The sequence below is a fragment of the Chrysochloris asiatica genome, unplaced genomic scaffold, assembly GCF_000296735.1.
Source record: "Chrysochloris asiatica unplaced genomic scaffold, ChrAsi1.0 scaffold00340, whole genome shotgun sequence".
In the NCBI taxonomy this organism is placed as follows: Eukaryota; Metazoa; Chordata; class Mammalia; order Afrosoricida; family Chrysochloridae; genus Chrysochloris; species Chrysochloris asiatica.
In genome coordinates this window covers 2,157,909-2,174,589 of record NW_006408858.1, presented here as the reverse complement: position 1 = coordinate 2,174,589, position 16,681 = coordinate 2,157,909, and the positions used below count along the sequence as shown (strand labels likewise).

The following is a 16,681-nucleotide window of genomic DNA, read 5'->3' as shown; positions in this document are numbered from 1 at the left end:
GCTCCGGGCGCTCCGGGTCCGCCTCCACCGCACGCCTATCCGTTCGCGCCGGCCGCCGGGGCCGCCACCAGCGCCGCCGCCGAGCCTGAGGGCCCCGGGGCTAGTTGCGCGGCCGCCGCCAAGGCGCCGGTGAAGAAGAACGCAAAGGTGGCCAGCGTGAGCGTGCAGCTGGAGATGAAGGCGCTGTGGGACGAGTTCAACCAACTGGGCACGGAGATGATCGTCACCAAAGCCGGCAGGTCAGGGCGCCCCCCACCCGCGACCCTCCCCACGTGGCGCCTCTCGGCTCGCCTGCGGATCCGCGCTCACCGGTCGGACCCAGGGGGAGGGGAGGTGGGGGTGCGACCCGGCACCTGCGGGCCCCTCTAAGCCGGCCGTCTCCTGGGCTTCCCATGGACCCGGCTCCGGCGACAGCCGCCTGGTGCCCGGGTCGGAAGAAGCAGTATGGCCTGGCATGGGGCCTCGGCCAAGACGAGCCCCGTAGGACCGGCGAGTCCACCCGCCCACCCTGGGACTACTCGTTTCGAAAAAGTAAGGGCCGGCTCGAGAACCCCCGTAGGAGAAGGAAGTCGGGCCACCTTGTCCCCCTGCCATTCGTGGATCCTACCTCAAAGAGATCTTCCCTGGCTTGGGTTCCCGAATTCACTCTATACGGACAGAATAAAGGGGGACAGTAATTGTCCAGATAATTTTAAGAGAGAATGAAGCCCCTTGAAAATAGTGCATCCCGTTCAGTTGAATTTGTGGGCCGATTCTCTTGGCCTAAATTTCCGGAGCCCATGAGCCTGACTCTGCGTGGGGCTGTGTGGGGCCCGCTGCCCTCAAATTGGCCTGTGTTTGTTTTAAGGGCCGAGAGAGAAGGGGAACAAGTTTTGCGATGCAACCGATTTGACCAGCAGACAAAGGCGGTGCTGGGCTGTGTCTAATGTACACACAGAGACACAGCTCTATCCCTGCAGCCAAGAAGAGCTCAGGGCCTGTTTGCAAAGCTTCTCACAGTTTCTGTTTTTCTGCCTCCACCATCCTTTCTGGGAAGCCCACTGCTTGTGCTCCCCTGAGCTCCCTGGGTCTCCCCCTAGGTTTGCATAGCTGTCCCAGGCATACAGTACCTCCTGGCCAGATTGAAGGCCTCGGGCTGGAGGCTGCTTCCTCTTAAGGTAGCCGCCTGTTTTGCCCCAGGAACCGGCAGGCAGTCGGCAGCACCCTCAGGCCAGAAGAGGCTCCAGTATGGCTAGAGGGCCTGTCTGAGGACTCTTAGACATCTGCTGTCCGACCATTGCCCTCAGGGAGTTACCTGTGAGTGGAAGGACAGAAGGGGGCTAAGCTGCAGGCGCAGGGGCTCCACCTTGCTTCATCATCGAAGACTAGTTTGAAGACTAGCCGGGAGCTACACGGTGTACTTTAAAGAGCCTTGTGAGGCTCACCAAGTCGGAGTCCACCCCGGCAGCTGTATCTAGTGGCCCCATGGGGAGAGTGTGAGCTTGTCCGCTGCAGTTGGGAGACTTCAGCGCCAGTCGGAGGCTCAAGCCTAAAAGTATAAAGAATTGGGGGTAGGGCCGGAGTGGGAAACAGAGTTAGGGGCCAAGGGTTCCAAGGCCTCAATTTCGCTGAAGAGATTGAGGAATAGCCCAAGAACCAGCAGAAAGGACAACTGGGTCTTCTCAGAATGACTCGGCTGTCTCAGTTTCACTTTGTTCCAGCCGGGAGCGGCTTAGATGGAACAGAGCAAGGCTACAGAAGGGCCGAGACGCTGTGGGACTGAGTCCTGGGAGTTCTGCTGTGCTGTATTTGCCAGCAGAGACTCAGTCCAGGCTCGGGTGAGCAGGCAAGAAGGGCAAGGCTGAGGCGATGAGGCAAAAGTGACGGATGAAGCCATATTTTGAGGTCGGGAGCCGAGGCTAGACCCCATTTCGTTGTTTCACAAAAGTGGACAGGAGGCTGCCTAGCCACTCCACTTGCTGTCGGGTTGGTCAGGGGTCTACTTGGGTTATAGCAGCTGATCAAGGGGAGAGGATGGATGAGGTGGAGGGGCTGGCCTCTCTGGGGGAAGCCATGAGTGGGCTGCTCTTTGGGGTTGGGCCCTGGCCGAGCAGAGTGAGGGTCAGCTCCTGCAACCTCATCCTGGCTGCCCTTTGCATGCCTCCTGCTTTCTGCCTGCCAGGGTATAGTTTGGGGGGGGGGTGCCCTCCTAGTAACCGAGGTGACTGAGCCCCTGGCTGCCCCCAGGCGCATGTTCCCCACGTTCCAAGTGAAGGTCTTCGGCATGGACCCCATGGCTGACTATATGCTGCTCATGGACTTTGTGCCGGTGGACGACAAACGCTACCGGTGAGTAGACAGTAGACGGGACATCCTGTAGGGCCTATGGGAGAGGCAGTAGGGGACCTGGTAAGGAGCCTTGGGGAAGTAATGGGTCTCTTCTGAGTGACCATCCATCCCCATGTGCCACCCATGCCCGCCCCAATCCGAGCTACCCAGGTTCCTCTTCCATCCCTCCTAGTTGTACCCCAGACCTGTACACACACTGCTCTCCCAGCCATTTTTGGGAGCCCCTCAGGACTGCAGGGAACCCCTAAGGACTGCAGGCTTGCCTGAGAGTGCGCTCACATCCCCTCCCCCACAAGCCCATCTTTCTCAACTCTCTTTCTCTCCCACATGGCCAGTGTGGGCACCTTATATCCCCACTCCCCTTCCCCCCAAGGGCACTGGGCCCCAGAGCCGGGCAGGAAAGGTGGGGTGGCCTGGAGAGATTATACAGGGCGGGCCTCCGCTGCCTGGACAATTAACAGCAATTAATAAAGCAGTGAATGTGGACCGCCCTGCGCCCCAGGCCGCCTGCGCAGCCAAATCAGGGTTCCAGCCTTGCACTGCTCCTGGACACTGGCAGGGAGGCCAAGTGGCTGACCCGGGTGCGACGAAATTGGGCACAGATAGGAGCTCAGCTCCCTGATTGTTTTGCGTATTGGGAATGCAGAAGTTTCCCCACTTTTCCCGCAATCTTCGTCTAAAAGCCCCTCTGCCTATAAGGCAGCTGGTGGGATGCTCTGGAATGAGCAATTTCCTGGGTGGGGAAACTTATCAGAGGCACTTTCAGGGTTTGCCTGGTGGGTGGCACGATGCCCTCTTGCTTCACCCCAACCTTGGTGATGCCCCCAGGTATGCCTTCCATAGCTCCTCGTGGCTGGTGGCCGGAAAGGCAGACCCTGCCACACCAGGCAGGGTGCACTACCACCCGGATTCGCCTGCCAAGGGTGCACAGTGGATGAAGCAAATTGTGTCCTTTGACAAGCTCAAACTGACCAACAACCTGCTGGATGACAACGGCCATGTGAGCCACCCCCCTTCCCCCTCCCCAGGCTTTCCAAGCTCTGAGTGGGAAGCCCTACAGACAAGGAGTTGGGCTGGATGGAGCTGGCCCAGGTCAGGGGCTTGCCCAGCTGCCGGGCCTGGGGAGTACCCTCCCTTACTCTTCTCACTCCTGGAAGTTTTTAAACTATTTAAGAGTGGGGTTGTGGATGGTGGAGTGGGGACCCAGGCTGCCCTCCTGCAGTCCTGTATCGATTCTCCCAGGACCCAAAGGAAGAGAACCTCTGCCCCAGATCTTCTGCCAGACAAAGTGCTGGGCCCTGTTTCATTGCAGGAGTTCAGGGATTTGCCCCCAGTTCTCAGGAAATTTCACTGCCTACTCCACCTAGTCCTCGGAGCCAGCACACCGCTGGAGCTGAGCGTCACCCACCTTGCTTTCCAGATTATTCTCAACTCTATGCACAGATACCAGCCCCGCTTCCACGTTGTCTATGTGGACCCACGAAAGGACAGTGAGAAATATGCCGAGGAGAATTTCAAAACCTTTGTGTTTGAGGAGACTCGCTTCACAGCCGTCACCGCATACCAAAATCACCGGGTGAGGGCCTGTGGGGAGGCCCTGAGTAGGCCCCCTCTGTCCCTGGCTCCTATCGGGAACCCGCTGAAAATCTATTATTTTGGGGAGGGAGGCAGTTTTCAGTCACCGCGGTGGGTCAGGCGGCTTGGACCCCAGTGCCATGGGTCCCTGAGGCCTCAGAGCTTTAAGCTGTCCCCTTTTTCTCCTGCCCCCTGCCTGCCCAACCCCCAATCAGTTTGACCTTTCAAACGGGAAATGTCACTGCAGTCTGCAACTTTTATTTTCTAAACCATGTGGGGAAAACTCCCCTACAGGCGACTGATCTGGGATTTGCCCAAATTCTGGGTGCCCATTCTGTTCCTTACATGGGCCAATGGGATCTAGGGCAACCACACTTCCATATTCTGTGGGAGGGGGCAGATGCAGACTGGGGGGAGTCAGTGGACATTGAGGGGCCTCTCCTGAACAGAGATTGAGGGAGGTGGGGAGACCCAGCAGAGGAGAGAGCAGCTTGCTAGCGCTTGTTTCCCGGCAGATCACGCAGCTCAAGATCGCCAGCAACCCCTTCGCCAAAGGCTTCCGGGACTGCGACCCTGAGGACTGGTGAGTGTCTTCTTATCAAGCAGGGGGTTCTCGGAGCCCGGCCGGGTGGGGGGCAGCCCTGACTCGCCACCCGCTCCTTCCCTCAGGCCTCGAAATCACAGACCCGGCGCACTGCCCCTCATGAGTGCCTTTGCGCGCTCGCGGAATCCTGTGGCCTCCCCCACGCAGCCCAACGGCGCGGAGAAAGGTAGGAACCCGGTCGTGGGATTTCGGCGGAGCCCTGCGCGCGTTCGGCCCCGGACCGCCTGCCGCGCCCGGCCTCGCCTGCGCCCCCAGGGCGCTTGCGGCCTTCGCGCCGGTTGCACAACGGCCGTGGCGGCGGGCAAGCGCTCACTCGCCCGCCTGGCCGACGGCTGCGCCCCGCCTTCCCGTCCCGCCCGCCCGCCCGCCCGCCCGCAGAGGGGCGCGGACCCCGGGGGAGGACCCGGGCACCGCCGGTCGCGGGGGCGTAGAGAGGCGCGGAGAGTGCGCGCAGTGAGTCTCGAGCGCGGCCACCTCCCAGCTGGGTAGCCTTGGCGCGGTCCAGGGCGACTGCGCTCAATCCTCGGTCCTCCAGCAGACGCGGCCGAGGCCCGGAGAGATTTCGAGCGCGACGCGGGCGGGCCGGCGGGGCTCGGGGATCCGGCGCCCCCGCCGCAACTGCTGGCGCGGGTGCTGAGCCCCGCGTTGCCCGGGGCCGGCGGCGCCGGCGGCCTCGTACCGCTACCTGGGGGTCGCCCCAGCCCCCCGCATCCTGAGCTGCGTCTGGAGGCGCCCGGCGCGTCCGAACCGCTGCACCACCACCCCTACAAGTACCCGGCCACTGCCTACGACCACTACCTCGGGGCTAAGAGCCGGCCGGCGCCCTACCCACTGCCTGGCCTGCGTGGCCACGGCTATCATCCTCACGCGCACCCGCACGCGCATCCTCACCCGCACCACCACCCTGCTGTGAGTTCTGCTGCGGCTGCGGCTGCGGCCGCCGCCGCTGCCGCCGCCGCCAACATGTACTCGTCCGCTGGGGCCGCGCCGCCAGGCTCCTACGATTACTGCCCAAGATAAGGCGGCCGAAGCTGGTCCCTCCCGACGCGAGGTCCCGTGCAGGTCGCCCTGCGCAGCCCCAGGGCCATCGAGGTCCGCCCACGCAGCCCCGAGGGCCACCAAAAGAACCTGCCCTCCACCCTCCACCAGTCTTGGGAGACACCGTGGAATTCTTCCCAGCCCCGAGGGCCACGGGGGTCTCCGCCCACCAGTGCCAAAACGCCGGGTCCAAGGCGGAAGGAAGTGATATTTATTGTTCTCGCTGAGACCGCGTTGCTTCCCCGGCCCGGGCGGTATTTGCAGTGTAGACGACCGGATTGCCTTGTCTGCAGGCGGTGTAGATACATGTAGATATGTGTAGATACTGTAGATACCTCGCCTGGCGCCGACTTGATAAACGATTTCGCCTCTTTTGGAAACTGCTTACGTGTCCATTTTTTTGCGACCAAATGAATGACGGTCCTGGGGAGCGAGTCCTGGGTGACTGGAAGACTGACTTTCGGGGGGGGGGGGGGGCGGCGCGGTGTGGAGCCCCGTCCCGGCAGTCCCTTACCACTCTCTATCCCTCTCAGTCCCCTTCCCTCCTCTCCCCTTCCTCGCAGTCCCCTCCCCCTCCTCCCCAAGCCTTCTAAGCTCCCTCCTGCGGACCCTCGGTCCCACACACGTCTCCCCAGCCAAGTCCTCTGGGCCCGCGCACTTCCCTCACCCACTTCCCACCTAACAGCTTTACCCTGGCCTCCTTTGGGCCTTAGCTGTGCGTCCCCGACTTTTTCCTGAAACTTTTCCCATCTGCAGTTGCCCTGGTCTCTTCTCAAACAGGAATCTGGGATCGATTTTAAGCATTCTTCACCAAAACCGGTATAAGCGACTAACCTGCCACTGCAAGGTGTGGTTTGAGTGCATCTTGCATCTGTCCAGACCAAAGGAATGGGTCACCCCAAAGCCCACAGACTCCCTGAGTATCCGCTAGCCCAACATCCATCCCTCCTGGCTGGCCCTAGGCCCACCTGCAACTTCCTCTGTTTATTGACTTTGTTCACTTTGAGCATCCCCATGGAGTGACCTGGGCAAGGGACACAATCACAGTGACCATGAGTCATTTCAAAACCTGTCTGTGAAGCATTTTCCCTAGCCAGGTGGCTGAGAGACCTCTCCCGGCTAACTCAACACTAGGGATGGGGCCAGAGGAAGCCTTTGATCCCTCCCTTCCTGAGACAAGCAGGAAAAGCTGACAGCCATCCAGTGTCAAGGCTGCACACTTGGATGTGAGATGGGGGAAAATGCAAGTCTACATGACTCTGAACCGGCCCTCCTGACTTGTCCCCATGGACTTGCCAGTCACTGCCCTCCAACCTGGCTCATCGCTTTACTGAGGATGTGAGACAGCATCCGTGTCCCCCTCCTCCCCCCCAAAGGATCCCACAGGTGTTTCCCGAGGATGGCCCTGGACAGATGTGTTCTTCTCAGCTTGGTTTGGCCTGGTGGCATGAAGTGACCAGGGGGCTCAGCACAACTACTGAGGTAGGTCTAGGAAGGGAGGGAGTAGCCATGGTTTAGGGAGAGCTGGAAATAGCTTGCTGGCTGGCCCTCTGGAAGCAATGTCCATTCACTTTCTCAAAGACCATCCAACCCCAGGCATGAAGCCTCCTGCAGCATCTGCCCAAGTGACCACCAGCCTCCATGGACACAGCTTTGGAGATGCACTCAGAAAGGCATACTGACCTGCTCATCTTTATGTCTTACCCCACTCCACACACACACACACACACACACACACACACACACACACACACGTACAGTCTCTGTTGAGTCAGCTGTCTTCTTTGTAAAGCAGAGCTGGTTAGCTACCATCATTACTGGTCCCCTTGTCCACAGGCGCTCAGGGATGCTCTGGGCTTTTCGGAAGCAATGGGCTGGGGTTTATGCTACAGCATCAACTTCCCCAGGGGTACTTTCGCCTCATCTCCCTAAGGCCCTGCTGCCACAAACACACTTCCAGCACCCAAGCAGTCCTGGTGTTCTGGTGAGAACCCCAGTGAGAACCTCCATTTTGCTTTATTCGAAGCTAGAGTGAGCAAATGCACCTTGGAAAGAATGGGCTGGCTTCCAGACTTTGTGAATAGCAAACCCCTGGTGAGGTGCACAATCAGTGTGCAGTGCAATGCAGGACATACCACTTGCCCATTGTCACCCAGATCAAGAAAGTTGTGCTTTGGTGAACACTAGCCAGATGTGGCCATTGACATTTTAATTAGTTAAAAGTTCATTTACTTTAACATTCAATTACTCACTAGCTACATTCCAAGAGCTCAATGACATGGGTGCGTGGTGGTCCCAGCTTCCCAGAGCATTCCAAGCACCCATACACAACCTTCTTGTCCCTCTGTCACTATAGATGAATCTGCCCCTTTAGGAGCTCCTGGTCCTAGCTCTTGTGAAGGGCAGCTGGCCAACAGATAGTGTGGTAGGCCATGCCCTGTCCTCCACTCCCCCCCCTCCCCCCCCACACACACAAGTGAAGGCAAGGTATCCTCTCTCAGCATCCCGAGCTCTTAACTCCCTAGGCCACCTTTGAGGGAGGGGAGGGGCTGCTCTATCATCCAGATGGGGAAAGGCTCCTTGTCATTAATTTTTTCCTTAGTTGAGTATTTGGGGGAGTACATCACCAGCTGCTACGTGAATCCGGGTTTGGGCAGATAACTGAGCTGATTTTGGACCGTTCTTGACGGCCTTGGGAGCATCTTTGCTGCTACCATTCTCTGCTTGTCCCTTCCCCATGTCTCTGTGCTAGGAGTGCTCAGAGCCCCCAGCATCCTCCACCTTGGCTGTGAGCCTCCTTTGTTCTCCCATTCCCTTCCTTTGGCTTCCTCAGTTGACCCAGAGGCCCTGGCCCAGGCCCCTAACCTATCTGTAGGTTCCAGCTGCCTTAAGTTAGAAGGGCAGTGATTGGAAGAGAAAGGCCCCCAGAAATCTAGTCCTGGAACCCCAAACTCTAAATCCATGAGGTCATTCCAGAAACAATAGCTGCCCAACTTTATAACAAGTGTTTCTGCCTATGTGGAGGAGAAGGCAGGCCCTGCCCACTCCCCACTTCACTCTTTAGCAAACGAAGATTTTAGAGAGCTACAGGCCCAGAGTGATATTGGACAGTCCTGTAGTACTCCAGCTCACTGTTTCCAGAGGCAGAGACTGGACCCAGGGCCATCATGTGTTCTGACCAGGAGGCCACAGGGGCCACTGATGGAATATGACTAGAGCCATGCACCCACTGCAACTGCCTTCCCTGGTTCTGGGGTGCTTTTCAATTGGGTGTAAATGTCTCCCCACTCAGAAGTGGGTGGAGAATTCTGAGTGCTGATTGATCTCTCAGACCACCATGGCTGAGGCCTATGGCATGTGGCAGCCTCTCATCTCCTCCAAAAGTTCCAACACACAAATCATAATGACTTCTATTTAGTGGGTGAGGTAGAGTCCCTGGGTAATGAGAATGGTTCAGCACTGGGCTACTAAGCAGAAGGTTGGTGGTTCAAATCCACCTCCAAACAAAGGCCTGGTGATTTGCTTCCGAGGTCACAGCCTTGAAAAGCTTAGGAATAGCTCCACTGTGCACATGTGGGGCCACCATGAGTAGGAATTGACACACTGGCAGCTGGTTGGTTGTTTCTTTTTTTATGACTAAGAGGATGGGCTGGGGAATGAGGAGGTTCTGTGTTCCACTTGCTGGCCAGTTGGAGAAAGCTCTGGAGCTGACCCCACCACTAACCACACCCCCTACTGGCATTGAAACAGAACTGATAATACCCAACAGCCTTGTGGTAAGAAAGCTAAAGACCTACAGCTACAGTGCCAAACAAGTGTGGGGGACAGACAGCAACTAAAGAAGCTGGTAGCAGCTGTTTTCCCAAAAGGGAAGCACTTAGGGTCCCCTCAGAATAGTGTCCTGTGCAATGGGGTCCCGAGGCTAGAGTGTGCTGGGAGTTTGCCCAATGTCCGAGTCATTGGTGGAGTATGGAGCCTGGCAGTTGTGTGGCTCCAGTCTCCCACCCTGGGGAGTGCGCCCCTACAGCTGGCAAAGTCCATGAGCCAGTGGGATCCACTCTGATGTGAGGGTGCACATATCCCCAGGTATGCTGAAGATCAAAGTGACCTGCAAATGAGAGAACCCACGTGGCCAGAGCCGCCAAGGACAGAGGGCAGTGGCTTAGCAACTTCTTCATCCCAAGGGATGAAAGGAATGATTCTGGGGGTAGCAGATGTGCACCCCAATCTGGGGTCAGAAGGCTGGGGGAAGAGAAAGGTCTCTGTGTGTTAACCTACTCCCGTTTGTTTCCAACAAAGTGTTTAAGTACTTGAGGCTGTGAAAATGCTGAACTTGGGGTGTGAGGCAGACCGGGTCCTGGATCTCCATTTCCCCTGGCTGCCATGAGGTCATTCTAGGATAGTTGTTGGGGGTACTTCCCCTTTTCTCGTGGATTCCAGTGGTGGTCCCAAACGGACAGATCTGGGCATCTGTATTTGGAAACATCTGCCCCCGCCCCCCCCCCCCACACACACATACACACACAGAAGCCAGGCTCTTGGCCTGACACCACCTCTGCTGACCCAACTGCATCCAACAGAGGCCGGTGTGAGGAGCAGGCAGGGACGCAGGCTGGAGAGGGGAAGACAGGGGTTTCCACTGGTGTCACCTCACACATTTTCTGTATTTTAAAACCCACAAACCAAGCCTTTGATTCCATTCCCTTTCCTGCTTGTTGGACTACTTCAAACCAGATGGGTTCAAGAGATGAGACTTTGAAGCCATAGTGTCTCCATTTAGCGGTTGCCAGGTCTGTGTGTGTGTGTAAGAACGGAACCCAAGGTATTTTGCTAAAAGCAGGCCACGTGGGGGGGAAAGCTTAGGTTTTAATAGCAGTCATTAAATTATCTTCTTAATTATAAAGAGGAATGTCATCCTTGACATCCTCTATCTATCAGCTTTCAATTGCATAAAGCAAGCAGTTAATCCCCTCCCTCCCTGCTCCCCCCCACCCCCTCTGCTGGCATTCTCTCCCACATGCTGAGGCTCACCAATGCCTCCACCTGGGAGCCCGGGATGGAGCCTCATGTTGATTTCATTCATTCAGAGCTGCTTGTGTGTTTTCATATGCCAACACATCTGAGAGGAGGACAAGTCTTCATCAAAGGCGAGTCGTTGCTTGGTTGGGAGGCTTTGTTCTTACATAAGTGGTACCTAAGCTCATAGTACGTCTCACAATTGATGGGGTGCTGGTTCTGAAGAATATGAGCTGCATATTTCTGGTGCATTTGTGGGTGTGGGTGCTGGAATCTCAAGGTCAAGACCAGTACCCCCTGCCTTGCCCTGGTGCTTCTGGTTCAGCTTGTGCACCTCTCTCATCTTTCCAGTCCAGGACCCCTCCCACACTCAGCCCATTTCCCCACCGTCCTCTCGTCCCACTGTCAGTGAATTCTTCTTCTTTTTTAAAAATTTTTTTTTCCTCCATTTCTTAAGCTCATCTCCCCCACCCCCCTGCAAAAAAACAAAACAAAAACCCAAACCAGTTGCCATGGAGTCAATTTGGACTGGTAGGAATCCCATGTGTGCAGAGTAGAAGTGCACTCCCTAGTGTTGTTAAGGCTGTGACTTTGCAAAAACAGATCATCAGGCCTTTCTTCTGCAGCACCCCTGGATGGCTATGACCCATTAACCTTTCAGTTAATGGTTTAGCATCTGACAGAGTGCACCGTTCTCCCCATTTTCTAACCTATTTTTCCCCAGAACATGCTTTCTAGATTTTTCCCCTCGGCATTACGCAGTGGGCAAGGTGATGATGGTGACCAGGGTGGCCATGTGCCAGCCCATGGCTTTGCAAAGGAGTCACCTTTTAAAGACCCTTTTGCATAGTCCTGACCTTCACCATCAGATAACACCCCCAGAGGATCTAACAGGGTTTGCCCCTCAGGAAGGAGCCCTCGTGGTGTAAGTGAGCTACGTGTTGGGCTGCTAACTGCAAGGTTGGTGGTTCAAATCCACCAGGTGCTCTGAGGCAGAAAGATGAGGCTATCTCCTTCTATAAAGATTGACGGCCTCAGAAACCTTATGGGCCAGTTCTACTCTGTCCTACAGGACTGCTACAAGTTCAAATCAACTCAATGGCAGCTGGAAGGGTCCCCTCAGGGCCCTGTCTCTGTGGGCTGCTGGACTGGAGGGAGTGCAGCTGCTCTTGCCCTAGCCAGGTTGGAAGACTCGGATCACTGCCTGGGACAAAGCCTCCTCCCCCATCGGCCTTGGAGCAGTGGGGCCCTGCATCCCTGGGGCTGCCCACTCGGCCAGCTCTGTGAGCAGTGCGGGCTGGGAGGCTGCCAGGGCACTACCGTCAGCACCCCTGTGTCATTGCTGCCAACACACAGGCTGGTGGTCATCGAGGGCTGTGGACTCCTCCCTTCTGACATGGGATCAGAGCTGCGTGAGTTCAGAGGCAAAGACAGAAACAGCCACTTCCATGCAAATAATCAAAAACTAAAAGGTCAGAGATTGGAGCCCACCAGTTGCTTCGAGGTAGAAAGATGAGGCTGTCTGTTTCCGCAAAGATTGACATCCTTGGAAGCCCTAGGGAGCAGTTCTCTGTCCTGCAGGGTCGCTATGAATTGGAATTGACTTGATGGTACTGAGTTTGGTTTAGAGGACTTTAGAAAAACAAGCAACTTCATGAAATGCAGCCGTCAACCTGGGCAGCCCTCTTTCAATCCTTCTGTAGGGACTGTAAAGAGTGTTCCCAGGCACCACTGACTGCCTGAGCCTGCCCAAGTTCCAGCAGCTCCAAAGTGCCCTGCACAGTCATGGAGGACCAAAGTAGGAGGACAAGTCTGCCCAGTGCCAGTAACTCAGAGCCAGCCCCTCAGCCTGGCTGCATGGGGCTGGTAGCCTGGTAAGGAAGCAATTGCCAGTGAATCCTAAGGCATATGGCATCGCTCTGTGGTAAGGCCTAGACAGGAACAGTACAGATGACACAAGGGCGAAGGCTGGGCAACTGGGCCAAAGGGGACTGTGTGCCACATTGAGCCTTCCAGGGACAGACCTCTGGGAATTCAGGGATGACCCCATTGTCCCCACAGAGTGGCTGGGGGGAAGGCCCTTAGATTTATGGTGCCTGCACAGTATTACGTGTCCCTTCCTGGGCACAGGGCTGGACAGGATCTCCCTGTAAAGTGGGAACTGCTGATTTGGTACCCCAGCACCCACAGAAGACCTTCCTGCTCAGATTTTGTCCCTTGCAGGTGCTGATCATTGCTATCAAGTTGATTCTGGCTCGTGTGTGCAGAGTGGAGCAGCTCCATTGGGTTTTTGAGGCTGTGAGTGACCTTTGGGAAGCAGATCACTAGGCCTGTCTTCTGTATCTCCCTCTTTCCCAGGGACCACCTTGCTTTCTCTCAGGTGTGGCTCTTTAGTGTCAGTCCCCTGAATTCAGACTTCTTGCCTATACTGTGAGAAAATGCATTTCTGTTCCTTAAAACCACACACTTGTGGTGTTTCTATTTAAAGCAGTGGCTAGCAAGGAGTCTTGGTGTGGCGCTGTGGGTGAATGCTCCAGACTGCAAAGCCATTTGAACTGCAAGGTTGGCAGTTCAAGCTCACCAGCTGTTCCTCAGAAACCCTATACAGGTCGATATGAGTCGAAACCAACTCAATGGCACTAACAATAACAGTAACAAGCAAGCTAAGACAGGTAGGTTGTACTATTTTAGAGAGAACGACCTGCCAGACCCTTCTTGCTTTTCTTTTCTCCTGTTTTCATCCCATGGGGTGTCCGCTGTTGTCCTTCTCATTCTACCTATTTTTTCTCTCTCTTTGAACAGTGTGCATTAGAATTTGTTACTCTTAATTAGCAAAATAGTATGTTTGTTCCTTAAGGTCAGCGGATTAAACTTACCAGCTGCTCCTCGGAAACCCTATACAGGGTTGTTATGAGTCAGAGCTGACTTGACAGGACTTAGCAACAACAATGGAAGGGCTATTGGAGTCTGTGATCTAAGGCTTCAGGGTGCTGACCACCAACATGGATGGAGAATGAAGGCAAAGGCGAAGATGCTTGTTTGACTGCAGAGACGACATCCTGCTGAGCAGCGGGACCCTGAGTTCCTCCCCTGCCTGCCCTTCCATGAGCTTAAGACACCTAACATCTGTCCAGTCTATGAGAATAAAGGAAGGCATCTAATCAGGTCTTTTTCCTGCTTTTATTCAATAAAACCTCTGAGTTTTGGATGCAAAACTGAAATTTCTGAGAGGACAGGAACATCCCTAGAGGTTACTTTGGGGGTTCACAGAGATGACAAATGGGTCATTTGAACGTGACCCCCCTGGACTTGGTGAGTGCATATCTCCAATACCCTGGGCCACCAGGGGAAGTATGAGTCAGAGCCAGCTTGGCTTGTGGGTGTGGGAACCAGTGATGGGGATGGGGAGGGGGTGGCTGTTTTTTCCCCACCACTTTGGTTTGTTTGAATTTCCAGAATAAAAAAAAAAACAAATCGGTCTATCATTTCTCAAGATGAATAAATTGTGGAGCTCTGGTAGCGTAGTGGTTACGAATAGGGCTGCGAACCTTAAGGTCAGCGGTTCGAAACTACCAGCACTCCGCAGGATAAAGATGAGGCTTTCTACTCCCGTAAGGATTTACACCCTCGGAAAACCTGTACAGGGTTGCTATGGGTCGGAACCGACTCAACGGCATTTAACAACAACATAGTAAAGAATCCTCTATGTAGTCACACCCTAATGAACTCAGTTAATAAATCAGATTGTATGGCTATAACAAAGTAAATTTCCCCAGCTTCAACACTGATAACTCACTGCCAATCAGTTGATTCCTGTTTATTTTCAGTGTCCAATACTTGGCATCAATTCTTGAGATGTAGGATTCTATGAGTTTCATGTGCCTGGAAGATCCTGAGTCACTGTCGTTAGATTTGGAAACATTGACCTGATGTGCCAGGGTGGAGAAGCCCTGGTGTCACAGTAGGTTAAGCAATGAGCTGCTAACTGAAAGGTCAGCAGTTCAAACTCAGCATCCACAGGAGAAAGATGAGGCTGTCTTGTTTTCAGATTGACAGTCTTGGAAATACAGTGGGGCAGTTCTCCTCTGTCCTACAGGGTCACTGTGAGTCAGAATGGACTAGGTTTTGAATGTCAGGGTAATTGTTAGCACTTTACTACACTCAAGGAACCCTGGTGGTGCAGTAAGGTTAATTAAACATTGTGGCTGCTAACCACAAGGTTGGAGGCTCAAATCCACCAGCCACTCCAAGGGAGAAAGATGAGACTGCTTCTGTAAAGATTTTCAGTCTCAGAAACCCTATGGGGCATTACTACGCTATCTTACACGGTTACAATAGGCCAGAATAGACTGAATGGAAGTGGGTTGGTTGGGTTTTTTATATTCAGTTTGACAGCTGATGAGGGCTATGGTCTAGGAGTCAGTTTCTGCCACTGATGCTGTGTGACAGCAAGTACACCCCGGTCCCATCTCTGGCTCATTCCCTGACACTTCTGGAAACCTCAGCTCTTTGCACTTTTTTTTTTTTTTTTAATATTATTTCATTTGTTTTTGGTGAAGGTTTACATAGCAGTTTCAGTTCTCATTCAACAATTTCTACACCAGTTGTACAGTGACACCAGTTATACTCTTCACAATGTGTGGGCAGTCTCATGATTTCCATTCTGGTTGTTCTGTTTCCACCCATCTAGTTTCTCGGATCCCTTACACTCTCCTTTTTGTTTAAAAGTAATTGTTGACCGTTTGGTTTCTTATAGGTAATTTGTAGGGGTTAGTTTTGTTTCAGTGCTAAAGAGTATCTCAGGGTCTAGTAGGTCTGATTGTTTCGTTTTGTTTTAGGAATTTTCTCCTGTTTATCAGGATCCATCTATTGTGGCACTGATCAGAAAGGTCGGTAGTGGTAGCTAGGCACCATCTGTTTCTTCTGGTTTCAGGGAAGATGAGGCTGTGGTTCATGTAGACTATTTGTCCTATAGGCTGGATTTTTCTTTCAGTCTTTGGTTTCCTTCTTTCTCTTTTGCTCCATGTGAGTTGAGCTATATAGCTACTTGCAAGCTTTTAAGACCCCAGCCACTACTCACCAAACTAGGATGTAGAACATTATGAGCGATGTTATGCCAGTTGACTGAGCAGTCCCATGAGACTACGGTCCTAATCCTTTAAACCCAGGTATCCAACCCTACAAGGCATTTGGCTATATCTAAGAAGTATCTGTGGCTGTGCTTTGTTCATATGTATATGAACATATATGCACACAGTCACATAGATACATGCTACACAGATATAAACAAGGAGACACCTTCTTTCTTGTAAAGCTCCGAAGTACTCCAACCCTTTCCCATTAAGAGGTGCTGTCTATAGCCTTCCCTTTAGCTCTCAGCAGGCTTGGATTCCAAGGATGGACCATGGAAGGAAAGAAACTGCCCAGATGAGCCCTTCCTAAGTTCTTGACCCACAGACTCCACAAGCACAGCAGAATGATTGTCTTATGTTGCTATGTTGTTTACTGATACAGCAATGTTGTCGTCAAGTGCTGTCAAGTCAGTTCCAACTCCTAGCAGCCTGTATAGGGTTTCCGAGGAGCAGTTGGTGAGTTTGAACTGCCAACCTTGTAATTGAATGCTTATCCTACAGCGCCGCACCATGAAGCCAAACAATTAGATTCCTTAACATCCTAGATCCTTAATAAAACAATAAAAACAAAGGCATATCCAGTTATACTTGCCCAACCTGGAACGTACAATGCCCTTTTCACTTTTTATGCTAATTTTTCTAACTTAAGTGTCAGTGAGAACTCCAGCCTCTTGCAGACTCTCAACTTTTGGGAACAGACTTGTCACGAGTCCCAGTTAGGAGGCTTTTTTGTCCTTCAGTGTGGGTCCTCATATCTTTGAACACACATCCCTGCATATCGGCAGCAGCAAATGATTTTCCATGTCTGCCCCCATGACATGGAATCAGCTCTACCTTAGGTAAGGGCCAAATCGCTTTCTGTGCAGGGCCAGGTGGTAACTCTTTTTGACTTTGTGGGCCCCACAGTGCCTGCTGTGAGCATGAAAATATGCTCACTGCTGGAACATAAAAACAGCAGTTGCCAATGCATACGGTATAGTTTATGACC

At 53.8% G+C, this 16,681-nt stretch overlaps 1 protein-coding gene across 1 annotated transcript; it reads left to right on the top strand.

The window, feature by feature from the left end:
• The first annotated feature begins 6 nt into the window (after nucleotides 1-6).
• Nucleotides 7-5,527, top strand: TBX1 (T-box 1). Its single transcript, XM_006875827.1, has 7 exons — nucleotides 7-239; nucleotides 2,227-2,328; nucleotides 3,157-3,328; nucleotides 3,749-3,904; nucleotides 4,419-4,486; nucleotides 4,573-4,673; nucleotides 5,046-5,527. The coding sequence occupies exons 1-7, from the start codon at nucleotides 175-177 to the stop codon at nucleotides 5,525-5,527; spliced, it is 1,146 nt and encodes a 381-aa protein (XP_006875889.1). The 5' UTR covers nucleotides 7-174.
• Nucleotides 5,528-16,681: the final 11,154 nt, after the last annotated feature.

Coding starts and splice junctions, on each gene's coding strand:
- TBX1 (XM_006875827.1), top strand. CDS start 175: ATGAAGGCGCTGTGGGACGAGTTCAACCAACTGGGCACGGAGATGATC. Junction 240..2,226: donor ATCGTCACCAAAGCCGGCAG/GTCAGGGCGCCC, acceptor GGCTGCCCCCAG/GCGCATGTTCCCCACGTTCC. Junction 4,487..4,572: donor GACTGCGACCCTGAGGACTG/GTGAGTGTCTTC, acceptor TCCTTCCCTCAG/GCCTCGAAATCACAGACCCG.